Here is an 18,114-nt window from a genome sequence, read left to right on the forward strand (position 1 = left end):
CATTTACTAGACGGTCAGTGTTACCTATTAAAACAAGATACTTACAGTGTTTTTAATGTTTTATTTATGACCGAATACTACTGTGTATTGCCAGTGATACTAAGGGAATGAAGACACGGTTCTGCTTCAAAAAGCTCACGTGCTAGTGAGGACACACACACATTACCAGACAATTACAGTACATGTGGTGAATTCGGTAATGGACATTATAATTAACATAATAATAGAGATGTACCTGCATGGATAATATTGCCCCATGTTTTATTTAACCTCATATAAGTTCATGATCTTTTTAGAGGGCATGTTTGTACCCCAATATCTACTTAGCTTATAATTCCCATGAGTGACTTTTTAGCCTTTCTTAGCATGTTGTAAAAGTATATAGAAGATAAATTTGTTACTGCTAATCAGTAGCAAAGATGAGAATAACAGATTGAAAGCTAAGAATGAAGTAAAATACTTTGGTTCCCTTTAATGTATTTTACTATCTGTTTATAACTTAACATAATTTGCAGACTTTCTCCAGGATGGAAGTGACTATGTTGGAACTCACCATTTTTAGAAAGACTGCAAAGGCTAAATGTTTAAAATTTGATCCTCTGTAAAGAGCTCAGTTCTTAAAGTTCACTTCAAAATGACTTAAACTAATGATAGATCTCATAATACATCTATTGAGATGGTTAAATTATTCTAGTTATTTTTAGAAATATTAAAATATTTGTGCTGTATAGCATTGTATGGATATTCTTGCTAGCTAAAAAAGTGCTTCCAAGGAAACAGAATAATATCAGAATTAAGTGGACAAACTATATAAAGAATTGAAACAAGTTTTTTCTCAGGTACTAAATTTACCTTCAGGGTTTACCTGGTGGCTCAGTGCTAAAGACGCTTACCTGGTGGGCTCAGTGGTAAAGAATTCGCCTGCCAGTGCAGGAGATGTGAGTTCAGTTCCTTGGCTGGGAAGATCCCCTGGAGAAAGAAGTGGCAGTCCACTTCAGTATTCTTGCCTGGAAAATCTTCTGGACAGAGGAGCCTGGAAGGCTACAGTCCATGGGGTCGCAAAAGAATCAGACAAGACTTAGCGACTAAACAACAACAAATTTACTTTCTTTCACTAAAGAGAGAGTTTATTAGACTCCAGACTTTACTTGTACCTCAAGCTCCTTTCGTGATTCATATTCCATTGTATTTTTCCCTTGGATATTGTGGATCTGTAGGTGAGGATCTCCATTTTATATGTAGAAGGTTTCAATAGGCTAAGAAATAGTCTCGACTCACTCTTATGTCCATGGCAAAGCTCTCAGCTTCACAGCTGTATTTTTATTTGCTAGATTAACTTTCAGATAGTCACTAACTCATCTTATGGCCACAAAAACTAATGATGGAAGATGAAGTTAAGTGCACTAATGACTCATCTAGATCCCTGTGATTTTAATGCATTGTCATCTGCTCTCACATCCCTTTTTCCGCTTGATTTATTTATAAGTGGGAAACTGAGATGAATGTCAGTATAACTCTCTTTTAATTACTTCATCAAGCAAATTATGACATTCAATATACATTATTGAATATTTATTTCATGATGGTGAAATATACCAAATTGCAAATTGCAATGGCTCTTTAAGAAGATTTATAGCAACAGTATTAATTAACATATGTTAGTGATCCAGCATGGGAAAATTTCACTGAACCTCTTTTCAGCAGAATCCATTTGGCCTTTCTAAGTATTGGTTTTTGGAATATTCTTTTGCAAACAAGTAAACATTGCTAACATGGGAATGATGGGGGACTTAACCAAGGAACAACCCTGGCGATAAAGGGCCAGCTTGTGAGTCTCCTGTGTGAGGTTAGAGAGCCCTCTACTGTTTGTGGTGGAGATGCCTTAGGTTAATTTATCTGAAAACTCAACGCTATTCCTCCCAACCTTCCCCTCTATGACCCACCTCAGTCTCAGAGGGAGTTAAAAGCTGCCTTACCTCAACTCTGGGTTAACCCTTCCGGGACTGAGTGTCTGAACTTTGATTTCATCACCAGCGTGGTCTGTATTTGGTATAATGAGAATGGGTGAGAACAAGGAAGACCTCCATGGGCTCTACTGTCATGTGATGGTTGCAGTGGCTCTGAAGTCTAAATATTTGCTATTTACTCCAAACAAAGAAGTTAGTGTGAATTAAAGTGACGGTTATTCTTAAATTTTACAGAGATCACCCTATCTAAACTACTGGGGGAAAAAAAAGAAGAGTATTAGAGAGTCAACAGAAAACAGTGGGGAAAGCAATGAAAAGATAGTAAACTTGCTGTCAGGAAACATATCCAGATATCCAGACACTGACAGTGAGTTAGCCATGTGAATTTGGGCAAGTCGTTTTCTTTACCTATAAAGTGGGGGTGATAATGCCTAACATACTTACTTAGAGGGGAAATTTTGTAGTTAAAGAATATTATAGTTCTTTGTAAATGATAAAACTATTCAAATTCATATACTGGAGCTTTCGTCCTTAATATGATGGTATGTTGAAGTGGGACCTTTGGAAATACTTAGGTTTGCGTGAGCTCATGGAGGTGGGGCTCCCATAATAGGATTGGTGCCCTTACGAGGAGATAAAGGTACCAGAGCACAATCTCCCCATCTACCAACCCCATCTGGGTGGAGGTACAGCAAGAAGATGGCAGTCTGCAAGCCAGAGAGAGCTCTCAGCAGAACCTGACCATGCTGGCACCCTGATCTCAGACTTCCAATCTCTGGAAATGTGAGAAGTCAGTGTTTCTGTTGTTGAAGCCACCCAATCTGTGGCACCTTGTTATAGCAAACCATTAAGAATGGTTGTAAAATGAAAGTGTTAGATGCTAAGTTGTATCTGACTCTTTGCAACCCCACGAGCTGTAGCCTGCCAGGCTCCTCTGTCGTTGGGATTCTCCAGGCAATAATACTAGAGTGGGTAGCCATTCCCTTCTTCAAGGAATCTTCCCAACCAGGGATTGAACCCAGGTCTCCTGCACTGCAGGCAGATTCTTTACCGTCTGAGCTACCAGGGTAATAACTGAAAGAAGTTAGTAAAAAAAAAAAAAAAAAAATTTATTATTCCCTTTTGCAGGTATCACCTATTCCTTTGATTTTGTTTTAGAGCCAAAGATTAGGAAATATTTCAATGTATTTGCTAATTTCTAAAAATATTCTCTTATCCATTAATATCAACCCACTCAAAAAAGAAACTTACTGTATATTACATTCTAAATTGCTGCCTCCCAAAGGCGATCTTACTATATCTATAATAATGATAAACAGCACTTTGCAGAACAAGAATCTCAGGGACAAATGAAAGCTTCCAGCTGCCTTGAAAACAGTTTTGTGACTAAACTAAAAATTTCTTTAAGCTCCACACAAAGCTTTGGGTTTGCAATGAAGTGAAAAAATTTTCTTTTCCTGCTCTCAAGCCAGAACAAACAGATAGAGTATGTGGCAAGCCCGTATTCAAACATTGCCTTGCCCGAACATATCCTTTTCTGGGTTCACAGTACCCTACAGAAAGTACAGTGTTTACATTACTGGCACAATGGCAGCACTCCCACCTCTAACTGTGCAGTGGGATAAAACAAATTCTCTAAATAAGGGTGGGAGAAAGCCCATGGCACAGTTGCAGTTCCATTAAGTTTGGAATAACAGGGAACAAGATAACTTAAAATAATCAACATACAGCTATCTGAGAATGCATCCAGTTGGGAAACTTAATTTTACAAATTATAAATGGTGTATGTGTTCAAAATGCATAATCACATGGTCATGTCAGCACTCAGCATGGTCTGAGTGATGCTGATTTTATTCCTCAGCCACTGACGGAACACCCAGAATGTTCTGGGTACCTTGCTAGGTGCTGCAGGGGACAAAGATGAAGACCAGTCCCGGAGGTGAGGCTAGTTTCCAAACTGGAATTTTGGCATCATGTGCTGGGCACTGGTTTATGGCTGTGGACAGAGTGTCTGGGAACCTGCATGGAGAAGTCGCTCCCTTCTCCAGGGTGATGGAGATGGCCTCCCAGATTAGATGACATTTGAGCTGAGAGATGAAGTATTTACCAGGCAGAGAGAGAAGTGCCGGAAGCATTCAAGACAGAGGGAACAGCACGTACAGACAGGGTTACGAAAGTGCAGTGCGAGGTTGATGGAAGCTCACTGCCCTTGTGTGCCAGGTTCAGACATCTGGATTTCACCCCGAAGACACAGAGGAAACAGGAGAGGCTTTCAGGTTTGGAAGATAAATCTGATGGGAGTATTAAGGATAAACTGGTCTGGGTGGCAGGGGAAAATGAGTATTGCCACTGTGATGGACTAAGGAAGTGGAAATGGAAAGGAAAGGTCAAATTCAAGAGATTTGTCTCTTTTTGAGATATAATCAGTGCAGTTTGGTGACCGACCATGAGCGGGGGTGAGGGATTTTTTTTTAAGGAGAGCAGTTGGCTGTTAATGCAACTGAGATTATTATAACAGGAATGAGGACTCTGTCCCGTAACTTCTAAACGCATCTCCAGCCAGGATCCCCTGTAAAGTGCAGTGTGAGACTCTCAGCTGTGTCAGCCAGTCCACAGGTAGTAATAGTTTGCTTTTGACTTTCTTACTGTAGGGAAAGATGCAAAAGAGACAGAAGGTAAAGCAGCCCCACCCCTCCCTGCTTAAAAGTGTTACATCCTCTTGCCGACAGGCACACACCCTCACCAGTCCCCCAGTTCCTTAGAGATTGAACAATGTTCATTAGAAGGGCATCCAGGGATAAAACTAGCTGGGTAGAGGGATGGAAATAGAGTGAGAGGCTCCCTAGTTCCTTTCAAGTGTACTAGTTCTTTGAATCGAAGAGACAGAATATAGGTGATAAAGAATGCCACGGTCATTAGTAATCTTTAGAAGCTCTCAGTTGTGTCTGACTCTTTTCGACCCCATGGACTGTAGACCGCCAGGCTCCTCTGCCCATGGAATTTTCTAGGCAAGAATACTGGAGTGGGTAGCCATTTCCTACCCCAGGGGATCTTTCCAACCAAGGAACTGAACTCACATCTCTTGCCTCTTCTGCATTGGCAGGTAGATTCTTTACCACTAGCGCAACCTGGGAAGCCCAGGTCAGTAAGGGAGGTGAAATCAAAAAAGACCATGGGTCCCTGAGTCTCCTTCTTGACACCATCCTGTGGTATAAGCAGGGAAAGAATATTGAAGAGACCTGGAAATCCTCTATCAGCTCCCCCATGCTCACCTAGAACGACTTTCTCACATCCATATTGCTAGGTGTATCTGGACCTGCTTTCTCTCTGATTTTCTCTGTGATCCAGGCTCAACAAAATCTGTACTTTTTTTGGCCCAGAGCTGATTCTGACAGTGGAGCAGAGAAGAAAAGAGTGTTTGCTGTCTGTCCAATGAGAATGGAGATAATTCAGCATTCATTGTGTATTAATTATGCCTCAAGCCAGGGAGATGTGATTTTAGCATAGCATTTTTCAACTGTGGGTCATGACCTTTTGGTGGTCATAAAACCAATTTAGCAGATCGTAACCATTGTTTTATATAATTTTATGTAAGTGAAATATGACAAAATAGAAAATATCCAAAGTAAGAATAATGCTGTGAAATGTGTGTCCCTTTGATGTGTCTGTGTACTGTCACAATGTAAAATGTGTTTCTAACTGGATTGTGGCCAAAGTTTTTCAAAACACTGACTCTGGAGTGCTTATTGAGGATAATTTTTTTGAAAGAGAGGTTAGTACAGGCCTGGAAGTCAAATCCCCATGTCAGTGTGGGAAACCGATTCTAGTCTTAGCATTCCTACAAATGAAATTCCACGTGTAGGATGGAGACACTTGTTAGGCAGGTTTGGATCTGGGGGGTGGAAATATTTTTAGTAGAATTGTTAGTTTCCTATCATGGCTGTGACAAAACACCACAAACAGGGTAGCTGAAAATAGCAGAAATTTATTGTCCCATTGTTCTAGAGGCCAGAAATCCCAAATTAACGTGTTGGCAGGGCCGGGCTCCCTCAAAAGACACTGGGAAATGAGTTGTCCCTGGCCTCTCTCCTTACTTCCAGGAGTTTTTAGTTGGTGGCAACACAGTTCCAGTCTTCACATGGTGTGCGCCCTGTGTGTGTATCCACCTCTGTCTGCTCTGTAAGGGCGCTGGTTATATGAGTTAGAGCCCATTACCGTAACTTTAACTTGATCACCTCTGTAAAGACTATTTTCAAACATGATCTTATCCTGAGTTTCTTGGGGTTAGGGGATACTATTTTTGAGGAGATACTATCAGCCCCAAACAATATATTTCAAATTTGTACTAGGCAATCAAGAAAAGAATTGAAGTATTTCACTATCTTACTGGGGGGAAGGTTGCAAATTTTTGGAAGCCTTTTGTTTGTTTTGCTTCCAAAGCTTAATACCTCTTCGTGTTAGCTAAAATTTCTAGTCTTGTGAACCTTAATAGTTTCAGCTCTTTGCATTTACCCATTGGTCAGGAAAACCTATTTGCTCTTGAACTTAAGTGGTTTGCTTTTATTTCTCCTGGCGGCTCCATGTTGCTTTCTTAGTTACAGCATACAAATAAGAAAACTGTAAGCGAAGTTGCTTGGGTTTATAATAAAGGAGTATACGTATAGCTACAAAAATGTCCCCCTGAACTTACGGGGCAAACAGTTGGCCAGAAGTTGATCTGAAAACTCTTGATGTTTGTTTTCCAAAAGTAACAGGGAGAATGTTTTCTACTGTGTTCCTGAATGGAGCTGAACCAAAAATCTGAGCAGCAGAACACCAGCTGCTACATCACACCCCAAATGGAGAGTTATAAATGCTATAAATGGGGGGTTATGAATGTTAATGCCTGAGACTGTGGATAAATCAAAAAGGCTCAAGTATGGCACTTTATTTTTTGCAGAAGAAGGAAGGAAAGAAAATGTGCTCATTTTCACTCACCTCATTATCCTTGAAGAAATTTCATCTAAGAAAACTCTTCCATTTAGCACATTTGTTGCAACATGAGGGGAAAACCTGAATTCCAGAAAATGTTTACTTAATACTTTTAATTTTGTCTTTTCACTTGTCCCTCCCTTTTTCTCCTCCTTTGGCTATTTGCGTTTTTTAAGCCCCAGTAGATTTTTTTTTTTTCTGGTTTTTCAGTGAATGGAACTAATCCTTACCTATTTTGCTGTACATTTCAATACCCAAGGAACACATACAAACTGTTTCATCTAGCTCAAATCACTTGAAAATGTAGTTAAAGTGTGTAGCTAAATATGCAGATCATGTTAGTTTTGGGGGTAGCCAGCCACATTAACCAATTAGTAAGTTGGACTAATTGGAACATTTATCGTGACAGTTCAAAAGGGAATTGAATGAAATGGTGGTTTGATCCAGTAATTGAGGGTCCATTCTGAATACCTCAGTCTGGGAATTTTCCCAACAGTACTTGGTTTTTCTTAGGCATAGAAAGCACCACGCTTTTCACAGTTTCAGTTAGCTTGCTGTGTAATTAAATCGATAGGCATTGCACTCCGTGGCTTCAGTTTAGAAATGAGTGCAGCTCAGGAAGAGATCGTAAGTCTAGTTGTCATCCATTTATATGCATTTACCAATGTTGAGTCACATCAGAAGGTAAGTTAGTATAGCACAGGAAACTACTCAATATTTTGTAATGTTCTTTATGGGAAAGAATCTGAAAAAGAAAGGATATATGTATATGTGTAAATGAATCACTTTACTGTACACCTGAAATCTATACAACATTGTAAGTCAATTATACTCCAAGATAAACTAAAAATTAAGTGTAAAAGAGTTAAGTTACATAGGCCCCCCACTAAAACCCTTCTATCTTTGTTATTGCCCTTCTCAGCTGTAGCTTCTTAGATTTGGACGGTTACTTGGTCTATCTGATAAATGTTCTTCCCACAGGCAGCTGTTGTGAGAGAATATAAGACCACATGTCTAAGGACATTAAGCACTCAATGGCCTGATGAACATGAGATGATTGCTCAAATCTCTCAATGTATTTGAATTTTTTAAAAAAGCAAAGCAATTGGCTGCTTAAACTTGGCTATTATTCAGAGTCGGCAAACAAATAATTAAAATATGGCGTTTTTACTAGTAACCAAGGGAGAAATTGAATGAATTCCAGGTTGTTACAGTTTCTCATTGGCTTCATTTCGTGACACACACTCCCCTGTTCATTCACAGTACATGGGCTTATTTTTAAAAAGTGAAAGTACGTCTGAATTAATTCTCAATTTAAAATTTAGGCAAAAAATTACAGCTCAACATCACTGGACATGCCTGAGATTGATGTAAAGCTAGCAACAGGCGTAAATAACTCTATAAATAGGTGCTTGAGGGCATATAATAATAGTCCAGTATTCCTTTTGCACAGTTAGGAATGGTGATCTTTTCAAATGTTTTACATTCCAATGTGTAAATTTTGTGGAAAAGTTTATTCTCTCTGTTCAGTTGGAAGAATTGTCCTTGGCCATTTTTCCTTGAACTTGCTTTTAAAATCTGTGCATAAAATTGATTTTTGGAATAAATAGACTTTATCTGAAATCAGTGCTTTAGTTGTTTCAGAATTTATACTGTCGTCAAGATTACATTACTTTTATGAAAGGGAAAATAGGAATAGGCTAATTAACTATCAAAATTAATTATTTTCCTCATTTTGTTTTCAAATTGTATTTTTATTCTTGGGTACTGTGCATAGATTGCTGTCCCCTTGACTGCTACTGTCTAAGCAAATCTAACACTGAGTTAATACTGAGTCTGGTTCATTTCATTTAAATAACAGTGCTTAAACACTGCTCAAAATTTAAGGACATATCCAAATTAAGAATTTCTGATTTTGTCTTTCATTGACAAACTTACCTTGTACAAATGCAGCCTGAAAAAATAAGAGACATGGATGTAGGGAGCGGACATATGGATGGGACCGGGGAGGGAAAGGGGGATGAATTAGGAGATTGGTATTGATATATATATGCTACTATGTATAAAATAAATAACTGATGAGAACCTAGTGTACAGAACAGGGAACTGCACTCAGTGCTCTGTGGTAACCTAGGTAGGTTTAGTCACTCAGTCTTTCGAACCCGTGGACGGTAGCCTGCCAGTCTCCTTTGCCCATTGAATTTTCCAAGCAAGGATTCTGGAGTAGATTGCCATTTCTTTCTCCAGATCTTCCTGGCCCAGGGATCACACTTGGGTCTCCTGCATTGCAGGCAGACACTTTTTACAAACTGAGCCACCAGGGAAGCACTGTGGTGACCTAAGTGGAAAGGAAATACAAAGAGGGGATATATGTGTACATAGAGCTGATTCACTTTTTTGTACAGCAGAAACTAATACAGCATTGTAAAGCAATTATACTCCAAAAAAATAATTTAAAATATATTTGCTCATGATTTAAAAACTACTGTTTCTGTCAAGAGGCATTCTTGACATAGTAGCAATACATTTTAATAAATTAATCACCTTGTACGTGCTATCAGGCATAAAGCATTATGAGTGGACTTTGACTAAGGTTGGTGTAGAGTTGCTGTAATCAGAAGCATGGCACAGAGCTTATAAAGTCCACAAGGTATTGTGCCAGAATGAGGACAGTCATCCCATCATATTTTGATAAATTAAAGTTGAAGACAAGGCAGTGAACAGCAAAAAGAATGTTTGTTGTTTGCATGTCAGCAGCCGTGTGACCTGGATAAGTTATGTGCCTGCTCTGAGCCTGCTATTCTCAAGAGAGGGGCAAGTACCAGGGAAGCTTTTGTGAGGATTTACATGAGATAATTAAAAATAAGCACAAGATAGTGTCTCACTGATGAATAGATGTGTGAAGGAGAGAAGATGTAAAGGAAGAAATTTGATTTGATTGCCTCTGTTGACTACAAGGACATTTTCACGCATGCACACAAAATATTAGCCAAAGCACATGAACAACTATATTTAGAACTCTGCATCATTAAATTATCTCCCAAGGCACTTCTGAATTTTAAGAAAACCAACCATATTGCTAATTGAATGTTTACTAAAGAAACTGTTAATTTTCTTTAATATTTGTTACATGTTAGAGTTAAGGATCAGTTCTGGGCAAAAATGTGTTTAGTACACTGCTCACATGTTCCTATGTTTTGCACAGTGTCAGTTATACTTACTGTTTTTGACACCAAACCCTTGGTTAGGAAACAAACCCAATTCCAACATGTTTATAATTTGTTAAGTGTTTTCAAGAACTATTTTGATGTCAAATGTGTAAGCCCCTTGTGTTGGTCTGGCTTAATCACTACTGTAAAGCACGGCTCCAGGGGTTTCTTCCCAAGACACCTGGAGGTTTCCCAGGTGTTAATGTCTGTAACTCATCAAGCCTTGCCCTCCGCCCATCAATATTAGAGTCAAGAATAAAACTGATCTATCCATTACCTTTCACTTGAGAAGAACTGGCACGATCAATTACTAAGAGCAAAATCTTTGACAAGATAAACACTAAGATTCCTAAGTGATATTGACATTGGAAATCAAAATCATGAGAGAGTGAAAAATAATGTCATCTTTTATATGTCATCTTGCAGCCAGACCTTTTCTACTTCCAGGGCAGGGTTGATGGGTGTGTGTGTATGTGTGTGTGTGTGTGTGTGTCTGTTATACTACAACTTGTAATAAGATTTTTGGTGATTGCCAAGGTAATATTATGAAGAAAACTTTTCTCTTTTCATCAGTGATGTTTGTCATGTACCACAAGGGTACAAGAAGATTAATTGTATTAGATTAACTTTATCTAATACATTTATACTTGTTTCTGTTTAATGTTGAACATATTTAATGTAGATACCTAGTCATATATTCAGGTGAATGGCTACTTAAAAGCAAATTTTGCACAAGTGCATAGTCAAAAAAGTTCAAAGACCACTTTAGTAGACCTGAAGGGGAGAGACTTATTCTTTGTTTTGAGGTCATTTATCAAAAGAGAAAGGCAAGTAAAATAAAAAATATTTCAGTATAGTATACATTTTATATTTTTAATTAACTACTTTTAATTAAGCTTCATGTTGTTTCTGTGTTGTTTGAGGAACTTAAACTATTTTTATAGTTGTTTCATTTGTGTCCTTTCATGTTACTTACCTTCATTAATACCTTGGGTGGGTAGCTGCAGAAGGCAAAGAGCAAGAGTGTTGTGTACTGGTGCCTGAGCATTGCTAGAGCATCATACACTTAGGAATATTTTGTTGACTCTTTCTTATTTTCATCATCATGTTAATGAGCTGTAATTAACTTTATTGAGATAATTGAGTATGTAATCATTTTAAGAGTTTGTGTAATATATGGGCTTGGGCTTTTAGAATAAGGTAGTTAAATGCTTCCTCTTGAAAGTATGATGTGAATTACTTTCGCCTTAGGCTAATCTTGAAAGAAACCTCTCTTGATGATCTCCCTTGAAGAAGTAATTGGTCTTGGCTGGGTCCAAGGTAGAGTGTACTCTGCTAACTTTACTCCATGGTGAGATTAAATGTGTCAAAACAAAATTTTTGATAGGGGGGAAGAGAGTTTTAGTAAAAATGAGATGTTATGATGTTAACAGAAATTAATTCAGATTTCATTTTCCTTTTAGTTCGCAGGAAGATGAAAGACCTATGTCACCTTTCTATTTGAGGTATTTATTTGATTTTTATTCGTCTGTTACAGGGAATTGGGGGAGGGTTAAGAGTTCTTTGGTTTTGTCTACATTAATTCTTTTCAATAGAATATTCTGTCCTGTAGCCAGACTAAACTTATTAGAATCCCTTACCATAATGTTCATGCTATATTTTCCTCTCTTTTGTTTAAGAAATCTTAAAAAAGTTTTAATATAGTTGAAAAGACTAAAATATTTGGTTTTAAATTCAAAGACGTCAAAGTAGCCATTTTAATTTTGAACTCTGCCTAATGATCAGGCTGTAACCTAAATTTTAAAAATTCCATTCTACACATACATACAAGTAGGGAGGGCTCTGAGCCTAAGGCTTACTTGCTGAAGTAGCCTTGGGTGATGTCAGATCATTTTCTATATGGTAGTAAAGTATGAGGAGAAGGCAGTGGCAACCCACTCCAGTACTCTTGCCTGGAAAGTCCCATGGACGGAGGAGCTTGGTGGGCTGCAGTCCATGGGGCTGCTGATGACTGAGCGACTTCACTTTCACTTTCCACTTTCATGCATTGGAGAAGGAAATGGCAACCCACTCCAGTGTTCTTGCCTGGAGAATCCCAGGGACGGGGGAGCCTGGTGGGCTGCCGTCTATGGGGTCGCACAGAGTCGGACACGACTGAAGTGACTTAGCAGTAGCAGTAAAGTATGAAACTAATATTCAGCAAGTTCATGGAGTTCAGGATTATTTTCTAAAGTTTACGAAGTCAGAATGATAACTCTTGAAACAGGTAAGTTTACATCAAAGTAGATGTAAACTCCAGATGTAGTCTGGAGATCACTTCCCTCCAGACTAAAAAGTTTTTGTATTAATGTGATTATCAGTGAACCACCTTATTTAGGTAATGACCTAGAGCCAGGTTTTTCTTACTTTTGCATTTCTTCCCTCACTACCTACTTCAAAGGCTTAGAAAATATATTTGAAAAAAATATGACTGTATAAATTCAAGTTTAAATTGCTGAAGTTTTCTTTAACTTTTCCTCAATTTTGAATTCTACTTTTTAAAAAGTGTGAGGATATGACATCCATATTTTGTTTTTTAATCTGATTTGTTGCGATAGTCTTAAATTTAGATTTTAATTCAACCATCATAGTTCTGAAATGTGTCACAGGACATCAGGCTTGGCCAAGTAACTGGTTTACAGTAGTGTTCTGCCCTTTAGAGACTTGAAGCATGTTGCATAATCACTTTGTGGCAAGAGAGGGAACATTTGAGGTATCAGTTTGAGACAACATGGTGGTCCATTTGATTCATTCTGGTTTCCTGCCAACCAAATCAGCACATTCTGGTTTATAAGCTATCTTGACTATGCAGTTACTATAAACCCATGAGGATGTTGCTGGGTACACGGGGATGCTAGTATTCATTATGTAAATACACACAGTAATATCAAGCAAATGATTACCGTATATTAATGGAAATTAAGTTCTACACAGTACAGAAGACTGCAGCACCAGATCCTGATGACTAATGAGAACTATTCTCTGATTTGTCTTATTTTTATTACTCTGGGTAGCATCAATCTGTGTTTTGCATAGTATTGAATTTTATTTTTTACCACTCTTTTAAAAAGCATATAGGGAAAATGGGCTTATAAAAATCATAAGTCCTCAGATACATATTATTGTGTTTTATAGTGTAAGTTTTGTAATTACCTAGAGTAATACTGTAGTCTTGAAAAAAGAAATTCTGTACTGCCAAAATGAAAGCAAAAGAATGTAAAGAAAGTTAACATATTTATTGAACTCATGATAGACCCTATTTGGCCTTTCAATATTAAGAGTAATAAAAACTAAAATATGTTGAAAGTGGTTGGGGGGACATGCATACTACCCACATTTAAAGTAGAAGGTAAAGTTGTAGAAAAAGGAAACGTTACCAACAGGCATTCTTTTCACATGAGGGTAATTTAAACTAAGTGGAGATACTTCATAAATGCAAAACTAGCAATTATTTGGCCCAAAATTAAAATTTTCAAATGTAGCTTCCTTTGCTGAAAAACATTACATGATAATCTTAGAAATTATGTGAGAATTATATTGGTCCATGCTAATTTAGATTGATTTTTGCCTACTTGACATGAAGCAGGAAGAATCTGTTGATAAAACATGAATCTTTTTTTCCAAATTATTTTCATGGCTGGTTTGAGGTTGACTTCCTGGGTTATTCTAGCATGCAGAATTCAAGTATAAAAATTGTTATGTGATTGTTAATTATGATTAGGTTCTTCTAGATTTTTGGACTAGAACCATTAACATGTCCACTGATAATTTAATTTATAAATCAGTGCACTTTTTTTTGTACTACCTCAAGTAAGAGCAAATGAATGCTTAAATGTTTTAAATATATTTAAATAAAATTTTCTACTGTCTTCCATTCCTTTCTCTCCTACTTTATTACAATTCCTTTGCTGTGGTGTTAGGAAAGGGGCATTATTGTATGACTAATGAATTTCATAAAGATTTGTTAACATGTTGAAAAACAAAGTTGGCTCTTTTAAATCCAAAATAATGTTTTCTGTGCCTTTAAAAAGTAAAACATGATTCATGATTAGTAGTTGCAAAATGGTGTCTTCCCTAGCTAGGGGTATTGAATACTAAATATTGCATATCAGCAGTATTGATTGGTCAGCTTTTTCAGAGGAGGAAAAGGCCAAATCAAGAGATGAGATGCATCCAAGATGTGTATTCACCAAAAGTTGGTTCAACCACAAGCAGCCCGGTAGTGGGGATGGGTATTTAATGGTAGGATATTCCATTTGGTGGTTTGTTCTGAAAGGTCTAACATGAAGTAGAACAGCAAATCTCAGTGGCTGCAAGTTTGGGAGTGGGCAGTCTTCAGGTAGACCAGGTCAGAACAGAGGGAAGATAAGGGAAAAGCAGGCCTCGCATTTCAGAGGAAGGAGAATAGATGATCCATAAAGGAACTCAGATACTAGAGATTAGATTGGCATCCAGCCATTGCAGTGGACACAAGATGCATTATCTAGAACAAGAGAGAATCCAGAGTAGAAATGAAGAGCAGATTGAGAGGGTATAGTGCACTAGTGGAGGTTCCAGGACTTCCCTGTGGCTGGGGGAAGGTGGAATACAGGGACAGAGGATGCGTGGGGCCATTTCATTTGTTCCCTTGCTCTCCCTTTCACCTTGTAGAACTGCAGTTTCTGCAATTGCTCTTCTAACAATCATGGCTAAACCACTTGTTAATCTACTGGACATTTCCATTGTCTTCAAGCCTTTTTGTAGTAAGGTAGGGCTTTTATAAATAGACATACACTCAGATATTCTCATTCTGGGTTAATAATTTTCTCTGAATTGTCTTGTCTAACTCCAGTACTTCTCCAGCCTAACCTAACTCACCATAGAACCATTTGTCCTTTTTTGCAAAAGAAAGAAATAATAGCTACAAACCTACACCTGTCACTGTCCCATGTGGCAAGTTTATTGCAACTTGTTGTTATTCACTTGCTAAGTCCTGTCTGACTCTTTGCGACCCCATGGACCACAGCACGCCAGGCTCCTCTGTCCTCCAGTGTCCCCTTGAATTTGCTCAAATTCATGTCCATTGAATTGATGCTGTATAACCATCTCATCCTCTGCTGCCCCCTTTTCCTTTTGAATTCAATCTTTCCCAGCATCAGTCTTTTCCAATGAGTCAGCACTTTGCATCACGTGGCCAAAGTATTGGAGCTTCAACATCAGTCCTTCCAATGAGTATTCAGGATTTATTTCCTTTAGGATTGACTGGTTTGATCTCCTTGCAGTCCACAGGATTCTCAAGACTCTTCTCTAGCATCACAGTTTGAAAGCACCAGTTCTTCAACACTGAGCTTTCTTTATGGTCCAACGCTCAAATCCGTACGTGACTACCAGAAAAGCCATCGTTTTTACTGTATGGACCTTTGTTGGCAAAATGATGTCTCTGCTTTTCAATATGCTGTCTAAGTTTGTTATAGCTTTCCTTTCAAGGAGCAAGAGTTTTAATTTCATGGTTGCAGTCACCATCTGCAGTGATTTTTTTTTTTTTAATTGCAGCTACAGTAGCTCAAACAGTAGGTGTCATTGTTCCCCAGGTGCTTATTAGAGATTACCTGCCCTGTTGAAGTGATTAAGGAAATGAAAGAAAGGGACAGTCTATGCCAAACCCTTAGTGAGATTGCCGCAAAATAAACACAGACCTGTACACTAAAGGTACAGAACATGCTTGGCAAAGATGTACCCTGACTTCTTTCCTAATCTAGGCTGGAATCCCAGAAAAGGAGCCCTTACCTCAACTGCTCAGATTAGTGTGAAGCCAACTTGGAGTAGGTGTTCTCTGGGCCACATGCAGCCTGTTGTTTGAATTCTTTTGGTAATGTCCAGTCAGATCTGTTGGGGATCTGTTGGTAGTTCTATTTATTGAAGTCTTCAGCGTCCACAAGCCCAGGCTTTGATTTCTCTGGTTATTTCCACTAGGAGTAGAGTTCTTGATCTCCGCTTTCTATTCCTCCTCATCTGTACCTGCTCGCATCTCCCCTTCACTGCCTTCACCTTCCTTAGGGACTACGGTCAGGTCCTGTCTTCATCCCATCCCACCCAACTTTGACCCATGAATGCCTTCTTTTTTACAAATTCCTGGATTATGCACATACCTAGAACCCATCTTTGCCTGTGCCTTAGCAAAATCCTGACTATATGCTTCAAAGACTGCATACCTATCACCAGCCTTATGCAGTGGGGTCTAAACAGCTCACCTGGCCTCTGAGTGTTGCCTTCTCACTTTCCTAACACTTGTTTTTTAGCATCTTGATCCTCCTCTGCTCCCCCTTTCTCACATTGTGCTTCACTGAAACCCTTAAATTAACAGCTGTTATCAATTTCAGCCCTAGTTTTAATACTCATAGTGCAAATTGAAGCTAAATTACTATTTTAGCAGATTTGGAATCGCTTAGGGTCAGTTTCAGAATTTCAGATGTTTTCTTGTTTTCCTGAATCAGGAACATCAGTTAGATTTGTTTCTAAACTAGTTGTTTGGTACACAAACTCAATATTTAGGATTTTGTTTTTACTCCTAGATTCCACGAAGCATCAATTTTATGAAAGTCTTTTAACTGCAGAATTTATGTTTTGAAGAAAAAAATTTAGCTTTGGATAAATTCAGATTTAAATAGACACTGGATGAGATCTGGAAATTATACCACTGTTGATATGCAGAAAAATTCTTTCTAACTCACCTTTAATGGCATCTGGGGGATTACTTTTCCAAACAACTTGTGCTATGCTAGAATTTCAATGTTTGTGATTTGGGGGAGTAACATTTATTAAATTTTTAATCATTTATTTTTCTCCTTAAGCATAATACATGTTTTCTAAATTATCATTTTAAGGTAAAAAGCTCTTATTATTGGGCTTCCTGGGTTGATCATGATAAAGAATCTGCCTGCCAATGCAGGATACATGGGTTTGATCCCCAGGTCAAGATGAACCCCTAGAGAAGGAAATGGCAACCCACAGAGGAGCCTGGTAGGCTACAATCCATGGGGTTGCAAAAAAAAAGATCAAACACAACTTAGTGACTAAACAACAGACAGCTTCAGGGGGTTTACTTTTCCAGACTCCTTGTGCTAGAATTTCTGTGTTTGTGATTTTGTAGAGGGGGCAGTGTATGTGGTAATATTTATTAAATTCTTAATAGTTTATTTTTCTAAGCATAATATAATGCTTAAAATTATCATTATTATGCGATGTGATTTCTTGGAGAAGTGTATTACCAGACACTGTTTCTTCATAAGCCTATTTCAGGTTACTAACTAGAAGGTAGAACAAATAAGCAGGCTGTTTATTTTATTATCTGTTTGGTGTTTTACCCAAGATGATAAAGTCAGCTAGGTATTTTGGGTGTATTTAGAACCAGATAACTGTATACTTAAAATTGTTTTTTCCTTGTCCTTTTTGACTAGAACAGTATCTCTAAACTGAGGTACGTCACCTCTGCTTATGGAGCTTTTTCCTTTTTTTCTTGGTGGTAAAATATAAATAAAATCTGCCATTTTAGCAGTTTAAAAGTTTTTAATTGTGATAAAATACACATAATATAAATTTTACCACCTTAAGCCTTTTTAAGTACATTTCCACTAGTAATACACAAGAGTACTGTTTTTTCACATTCTTGTCGGCATTTGTTATTTTTCTGTCCTTTGATAATATGATCTTTATAGTATGAAGTATGTGGAACTCATTAGAGATGCCAGGATCTCACTGGCCAAGACCCTGAGTCTCAAGAGGGCTGGTTTTTCATATTTTCAAAAAGTGCCATAGAGTAGTCTTTTCAAAAAATAGTGCTGAGAAAACTGGATATCCACATGCAGAAGCATCAAGTTGAACCCTTACCTAACACTATATACAAAAATTAACTCAAACTGGATCAAAGATCTACATGTAAGAGTTAAAAC

General features: G+C 37.9%; 1 protein-coding gene across 16 annotated transcripts in view; it reads left to right on the forward strand.

Annotated features, from left to right (window-relative positions):
* The window catches only part of FAM13A (family with sequence similarity 13 member A), a 353,167-nt gene that overhangs the window by 254,560 nt on the left and 80,493 nt on the right, over positions 1 to 18,114 (forward strand). For 14 of the 16 annotated variants that reach the window (XM_088836241.1, XM_055434557.2, XM_055434553.2 and 11 more), the window contains one exon: positions 11,611 to 11,652. The exons of 1 other annotated variant lie outside the window; for it this stretch is intronic. In XM_088836241.1, the coding sequence (XP_088692367.1) occupies positions 11,611 to 11,652 (42 nt within the window). Of the gene's footprint in view, positions 1 to 451; positions 4,244 to 11,610; positions 11,653 to 18,114 lie in introns of those variants that run through there. One more of the 16 variants, XM_088836240.1, reaches the window with a different exon arrangement.

This window comes from Moschus berezovskii, chromosome 5 (genome assembly GCF_049115385.1).
Source record: "Moschus berezovskii isolate FMDL1 chromosome 5, NW_MosBer_1.0, whole genome shotgun sequence".
Lineage (NCBI taxonomy): Eukaryota > Metazoa > Chordata > Mammalia > Artiodactyla > Moschidae > Moschus > Moschus berezovskii.